Below are 7,560 nucleotides of genomic sequence, written 5' to 3'. Positions count from 1 at the left end.
ATCCAAGCTACTCTCTCTAATTCACAGGTGGTGGGCACTTTGGTATTTTAGCTTGTATAAAGTTGGAAGGCAAAGCTGCACGAGTTCCCCCAGTTGAGGTCTCTTTCTCTCTCTCTCTCTCTCTCTCTCTCTCTCTCTCTCTCTCTCTCTCTCTCTCTCTCTCTCTCTCTCTCTCTCTCTCTCTCTCTCTCTCTCTCTCTCTCTCTCTCTCTCTCTCTCTCTCTCTCTCTCTCCCTCTCTCTCTCCCTCTCTCTCTCTCTCTCTCGCCCTTCCTCTCCCTCTTCCTTCCTCTCCCTCTTCCTCTTTCTCTCTCTCTCTCTCTCTCTCTCTCTCTCTCTCTCTCTCTCTCTCTCTCTCTCTCTCTCTCTCTCTCTCTCTCTTCTCTCTCTCTCTCTCTCTCTCTCTCTCTCTCTCTCTCCCTCCCTCCCTCCCTCCCTCCCTCCCTCCCTCCCTCCCTCCCTCCCTCCCTCCCTCTCTCTCTCTTTCTCTCTCTCTCTCTCTCTCTTCTCTCTCTCTCTCTCTCTCTCTCTCTCTCTCTCTCTCTCTCTCTCTCTCTCTCTCTCTTCTCAGCTCACTCACAAATTCACTCACTCTCTTAGCCTCTACTTTTCTTCCTCTGTGTGTATGTGTGTGTGTGTGTGTGTGTATTTTTCTAAACCCTACAGTCCAGCGGCGTCAGCTCGTGTGACTCAGAGCGGAGTGCGCTCTCACCGGTGTCCGCCGTGCCCACCTCGTCTTGCCAATCCGTCGGCGAGGTCACCTCTGCCTGCTCCACATCCTCAAGCTGCACGTCCCTTAAGTCACCCAGTGCTGTCGCCTCCGGAGCCGCCGTCGCCAATCGTAGCAAAATCTCGTCAGTTGGTACCAAGGAGAGCGTTTCCTCCCCAAGCAGTTCCTTACACGTTGTCGAGTCCTACTTTTCCGATGTGGATGAAGTCGACGATTTCCCCGTGATTCAAAACAAGCCTTCGGCCATGTTGCCAAGCAACCAGGAACCACCGCCGCTAGAGATCATAACCGACAGCTTGGTGGCTATTGATGCACAGATCGTCAATGTGGAGGAGGTGAGTTCCTGATTCTTCTATCATTGTTGTTGGTGTTGGAATGGTGGTGGTGGTGGTGGTGGTGGTGGTGATGGTGATGGTGGTGGTGGTGCTAATTCTGTGTGTGTGTGGGGGGAGGGGGGTCTGCTGTCGTTTCTCCGTGTGTTGCATTTTGTACTGCCGTAGGTTCTGTTTTCGCTGCTGCTGTCACCCCCCCCCCCCCGTGCAAGTTCAGGACCCCAAATACAGTCAGCTTTGCGTATGGCGACTCTCGGCGGGGCATCAGAAAAGTGTTCTTATTCACGAAGTCTCCTTATACCCGAAGTCTCCTTATACGTGTATGTGCGTGCGTGCGTTTGTTTCCATGACGTGTGCTGTAGGGCATCGCCCGCGGCACGCTACGGCTGACCAGGGATCGCATTGACTTCCAGCCGTGGGGCGCCGACCGGCTGGTGCGCTCCGTCGGCGCCGAATCGTTTGTCTGCAGCATGCATTTCTCGTCTGTCACGTCTCTGGGCATGTTCCCGGACCTGGTCAAGATGTCCGTTCTCGACAAACCCGTGCCCATGAGGTAAGATGTCGTCCGTAATTATCGGTCTTTTGCTGCACGCAACCAAAACGTTTTGTTTGTTGGGTGGGTTGGGGAGAGTTTCCCCCATATGCAGAAAAAGTCACAAACTGCACCCCACCCTCTGAGTTTCCTGTACTCTTGGTCGAAGAGATCATCCTGCCATACATGCCTGAGTGTATGCATGCACATATAGTCTCGCATTGTGTCTGAACTCTGCGTGTGTGTGTGTACTTGTGTGTACGTGCGTGCACGTGTGTCCTGTGCATTCTCCGTGCAGCCGTAGCCGCTCGCAGACGTCCGACTTTCTGTTCGTGTCGTGCGACGAGTGGTCACTGATCGCACCACGCGCCCACTGCACCCTATCAACGGAAGCTCCACCACCAGCATCACAGCCGTCAGCGCAGCAGCCAAGCCAGGCCACAACGCAGCAGCAGCAGCCATCACCATCAGCTGGTGCTTCTCGTGATAACAAGGACAACAACGGCCTGCCAGTACTGCAGACAGCGACGTCATCGTCAACAGGTGCACGACCGTCTCCGGCCATGCGATTGCGAGCGATTGCAGCGTCGTTCACGCCACCGCTGGTCCGCGCCAGTAGCAACGGGTCTCGAAGGTACGTCTTCGGGTGCTGTAGAACATGTAATTATTTTAGGTGCATTAAAATTTCGGTGGCAGAGACCTGCCAGGTTTCAGGTGTAATGTAGAATTAGGTGACCAGCATTCCGTTCACATACAGTGCATACTCTAGTGCCTTTTAGGTGTAATTTAAATTTAGGTGGCTGATTTCTGTACCGAGATCACCGAAATTAAAGTTGCACCGAAAATTTCATGTTTTACAGTACATTGCGAAGAGCTGCGCTCCGGTCCTCTGAGCTATGCTGAGGAGCTCTAACAGAGCGAAACAGCTGCTGGCCACGGATTTGAGTGTTTTGCAGTGCGAGTACATGTACATACAGATTGGGCATGCGTACTGGGAAACCTGTCTAAGACGACCGGCCGCTCAAGGGACCTTCAACATGTGGTCTCTGTAACCAGGTGGTCTCCTTATCCGGGGTCGTTTGACTGGAAATAGCATCCCTTGGCGCTGGTTGCAGTGGCCTTCTAGGACAGGTGGTGGCCTTATCCGAGTGGTCGCCTTGACAGGTTTACTGAACATAGAGGGGGGGGGGGGGGGGGGGGGTGCAATCTCTGGAACGACTGGGTCGTTAGTTGGCTTGCACATTGTGCGGGTATCCGCATGAGTGGAACGAGATCGATGGGAATCAGTGGTACAGTCAACTTCGCTAATAACGTCTGCGGATATAACGACAATTCGTGAATAACGACAGAATTTCCATGCCCAGAGCAAAGTCCCATCCCACTGTAATACATATAATGAGACTTCGGGTATAACGACACTTCGCGAATAAGGACACCTTTTTGACGCCCCGCCGAGTGTCGTTATAAGCGAAGTTGACTGTATGCCCTCCCTGGGGCGTGTACGGTCCCCTCATGCACGCTGGCCATGTGGAGTACAGCATTGTACTGTTATTATGTGGTGCTAGCAACCCATGTCATCATCCTGCAATGATGATGTTTCATTGTCCAGTGATTAGGTCATGCATGCAGTTATAGTGCTCCATCCGAAATGATTCCGTATCCCATGGTGGCGGCTTACTAGCAAACCCTGTTGGTACATACGAACACACAATACAACTCGTATACAACTTTGCTGATCTACGAAATTGTGCTTCTTGGAAGTGATTTCAGTCTTCTTCTCCTCTTTCCTGTTCAGTGCTCCCAGCCCTGCACCCTCACCGGGGAAGAGCCCAATGCTGAGACAGACAAGCGGCAGTAGTGACACAAAGAGTGGCGGCCTGACTACTGCCGGACCCACAGGTAGTGGCTCGTCAATTGGTCGCAGTCCGAACAAGCGGAAAGGTCTCTTCCGGCAACGCTCCAGCACCCGTATGTAACACAGCTCGTGTTCTTCTTTTCATGTAGTCGGGAGATTGTGATGAGTGTCACCGCTTGTGACAAGTGCATTCTCTTTTTCATGTCTGTCTGTGTGTCTGTATGTGTATGTGTCTGTATGTGTCTGTGTCTGTATGTGGCCTCATCTCGGGCTCTGTCTCTGTATTTTTTTAAACATTTTTCTTCTTTTCTCGTTGTACCAGTATTAATATTATGCCGCCTGACCTCTTTGTGTGTGTGTGTGTGTGTGCGCGCGCCTGTGTGTGTGTGTGTGTGTGTGTGCGCGCGTGTGTGCGCCTGTGTGTGTGTGTGTGTGTGTTTCAGTGGATGATGACATGTCTCGGCCAGCGCTCCAACACATGTCTCTTCCCGGTTACCTGTGCATGAGAACGCAACCGCTGAGTCAGGAAACGTCCGAGCCGGAGAAGGAACACGTGTTTGCCATACCTGGAGTGAAGTGAGTTCTTGCTGCCCAGGGTCTGTGTGTGTGTGTGTGTGTGTGTGTGTGTGTGTGTGTGTGTGTGTGCATTATGGGGAGGGGCACATGTACCGGTGTGTGTGTTTGTGTATCTAACAGTATAACCAAGAGTAGATAAACAAGAGTGTGCAACTCGCGGATGGGTTGGCCCACGGCGGAATTTTTTGTTGACGTAATCTTTTCGACGACGCACGCGCTGCGAGCCTTTCGGAGAGGTTTCCCTCGTGCACTTGGCGGGGCTTTGGACTACAAGGTCGGTGCCCAGCACGTGCTCTCACACTGCTCTGCGGCAAAGTCCGCGTTTCCCTGAAAAAAGGTGACGTCAACAAAAAATTCCGCCGTGGGCGGGGGTATCTGCAGATTGTGCAGAAGAGATCCGGAGTTGCACACTCTTGTTTATCTACTCTTGGTATAACTGTATACCGTATATTCTGTATTATAAGCGTCGTGCTTCTATTTTTTCAACACCTCTCTACCCCGTGCTTATATTGGAGACCGTGCTTATATTTTTTTCAACCAATATATCCATACAGAGCAAGAAGAAATACATGCTAGATATCATGCATGCAGCATTGATTTCCACCAAGACCGTGCTAATAATAGAGACTGTGCTTGTAATGTTTCGAAAGGTGCTCACAGTGTGCTAGTAATGGAGACCTGTGCTTATAATAGAGAATATACGGTATGCATGATGTTGTGCGTGTGTGTGTATGTGTGCGTGCGTGCGTGCATTTACGAATTACGACTTGACCGAGATAGACCCTGCTCTGACTCCCATTGTCTGTTTTTTTCGTCGTGTGTTTCATCTTGTTCTTCATGCATTCAGAAAGCAGTTGGTATTCGACTTCCTCTGCCACAACATCCGCAAGCTGAAGAACGTTCCCTTCTCGGAGATATCTCTTCTCTATAACAATTTGCGAAGTAACGCCGCCAACTCCAGTTCCGGTGCGGCCAACGGCAACGGTGTTGGTGGTGTAGCTGGCGTTCCTGATGCTGTTGTCGGTGGTGTTGAGGTGACGTCCGCGCCCGTTGGTAGCGTCGGCACTAGTACAAGTGTGCCGGGCGGCATGGTGCGAGTTGTCTCCTCCGGCTCGGATGTGGTACGTTTTCAAGTGCTTTCGCATCTTTTCACGAGTTTCAGATACTCCAGATTACGCTAATATGCATGATCGGATAGGGTCGTGACCTGCAGAAAAAGTGTGTTGCCGGTTATGTTCAATCTTTTGGTGTGTAATGTTTGATTGCGGACCCCCCCTCTATCTTCCTCTCTCTATGTCTCTGTCTATGTCTGTATCATACACAGAGTCCACACCACTATCCCAGCGACTATGCCGTCGTGTCCATGAAGAAACGCTCCCAGTCGATGGGCAGTGATCCTCGGTCGGCTGGCAGCATGGTGGCGCGTAGTCTCTCCATCGAGGAGGGCTGGTACTATCTTGAGCCGAGCGACTTGGATTCGCCAAAGCCTGCACGGTAAGTGAGCAGCACGCATGGCCCATGTATTACACGAGTGCTGGCCATGGGCATGGTCCCTGCATAAAGGCCGATTCGTGCTTCATTTCGCGTACGGGAAACGCGTCGCGAAAAAGTTGATCCGAGCTCAACTATTTCGCACACGGGAAAGTCGTCGCCCGGCGGTCGCACGATGGCTTTCCCGTACACGAATTAAAGTATGAATCGGCCTTTGCGCGAGTGCTGGGCGTAGAAAGCGTACACTTTACAAGAGAAGTTTTTTAATGACTAGTGTACCAGTTAGCTAACTCGACAGCCCTCAAACTCATACTTTATTTTATCTGTAGCACGTTATAATCACAAGTGCTATGTCCATTGTACTTAGGGGTCGTCGGAAAAGTTTTTTTGTCGTCCCTGAAGCGAGCATCATTTGTTTGGGGGGGGGGGGGGGGGTGCTAGCCAAAATCGCAAGGCGACCGACACCGTACATATGACATGTACATGCAGGTGATTTTCGTCGTCCAGCACAGCAAGCTGCGTTTGTTTCAGAGGGAGGGGAGTACGAAATGAACAATGTTTGTTTCGGGGACGACGAAAAACTTTAGCAACGACCCCTCACTGAAGTTTCGCTGTACGTGTATATTGTAGAATGGGTAATTTTAGCGTTTTCCCATTGTCAACCGGTTAGCGACGTTTTATTTTAGCGATTTGCAGCGATTTTACTCACGGATCACCAGTGCACTACTAATGTCTCAACGGATTAGCGACTTGCAACTTTAGCGAAAATGAGTAGATCGCTAAATTCGCTAGGGTTTTTGTTTTTACGTCGCTAAAATTACCCGTTCTACAGTACCGTAGTGTAGTCTTGTATTGTACTTGTAGCCTGTCTCACATGCTAGAAGCCTGTTTCCGATACAAGCCTGGTCGTTCAGGATGCACTGGTGGCACATAAGCCTAGTGGTAGTGATGACGTACATACATTTAGAAGTGTTTGTGTGTGCGTGTGTGTGTGTGTGTGAGTGACTATGTGTGTGCGTGCATGTGTGTGCATGCATATGTGTGTGTGTGTGTGTGTGTGTGTGTGTGTGTGTGTGTGTGTGTGTGTGTGTGTGTGTGTGTGTGTGTGTGTGTGTGTGTGTGTGTGTGTGACTTGAATGCAAGCCTGATTTGATTAGAATACTACTAGCATTGGCGTCGGCTTCTGTAGGAACCAGCCCGGCTTTTATACGCGGACGTTATGGTAGAGTACTGCTCAAAGAAATCCAGTCGCGTCACTCATGTACGCGCCGGGCGTTGCGCAGCCCTAGGCCTGCGAACACTGGGCTTCGAAATGGTGCAAGGCGCAAACTGGAGTGCCGCGGCTGGATTTCACTGAGCAGCACTTTATAGTTTGGTATAGTTTTCTTGTGTTGCAATCCACTGTTGTCATGAAATCGAACACTCGGCTGCAGCTGCAACTTCGAGAGCATGTGTGTGCGGACGTGTATTGTATTGGCCACCATTTCGTTAGTTGTGCGTTCGACAACCTTATTCCACGCCTGATTCTTCGTCATTTTGTAAGAGCTTGGACAATCCACTTGTTCAGGCAAGAAGGCAGCAATGCGTGCTCATTCTGGCGAAGTAAAATAAAAAATATACCGACCGACTAACCAGCCATGTTGCTGGTCTGTTAACATTTGCGGAGAACGTTGTCCATGCAAGAAACGCCGTCTCTTGCAGCATGTGTGTACGTGTGTGTGCGGACTTGTGTTCACAACCATTTTGCCAGTTGTGCGCTTCAACACCAATATTCTACGCTTGACGTTGCTGTTTTTTTTTTTGTTTTTTTGCAGAACGTTGTCTATGCAAGAAACGCCGTCTCTTTCCACCGAGTCCAAGATCCTCTCGGTCAAGCAGCTGGAGCAGCTCTCCAAGGAGATGCCGCTGCACCTGCTCGGCCAGACGTGGAGGCTGTGCTACAGCACCTACGTACACGGCATCAGCCTGCAGACGATGTTCCGCAACTGCCTCAAGTCCACCGAGGGGCCTGTGCTGCTTGTCATCAGAGACACCGCTCAACACGT

General features: G+C 50.9%; 1 protein-coding gene across 1 annotated transcript in view; it reads left to right on the top strand.

The window, feature by feature from the left end:
• The first annotated feature begins 655 nt into the window (after positions 1 to 655).
• LOC135822900 (uncharacterized) overlaps positions 656 to 7,560 on the top strand; it is an 11,658-nt gene continuing 4,753 nt past the window's right edge. The window contains exons 1-8 of the mRNA XM_065335737.1: positions 656 to 1,064; positions 1,424 to 1,614; positions 1,892 to 2,227; positions 3,389 to 3,561; positions 3,892 to 4,024; positions 4,872 to 5,145; positions 5,349 to 5,518; positions 7,330 to 7,558. Of these exons, the coding sequence (XP_065191809.1) occupies positions 975 to 1,064; positions 1,424 to 1,614; positions 1,892 to 2,227; positions 3,389 to 3,561; positions 3,892 to 4,024; positions 4,872 to 5,145; positions 5,349 to 5,518; positions 7,330 to 7,558 (1,596 nt within the window). The 5' untranslated portion in view covers positions 656 to 974. The remainder of the gene's footprint in view (positions 1,065 to 1,423; positions 1,615 to 1,891; positions 2,228 to 3,388; positions 3,562 to 3,891; positions 4,025 to 4,871; positions 5,146 to 5,348; positions 5,519 to 7,329; positions 7,559 to 7,560) is intronic.

The sequence above is a fragment of the Sycon ciliatum genome, chromosome 8 (assembly GCF_964019385.1).
Source record: "Sycon ciliatum chromosome 8, ocSycCili1.1, whole genome shotgun sequence".
Taxonomy (NCBI): Eukaryota; Metazoa; Porifera; class Calcarea; order Leucosolenida; family Sycettidae; genus Sycon; species Sycon ciliatum.
This window is presented reverse-complemented; position numbering and strand designations above follow the sequence as displayed.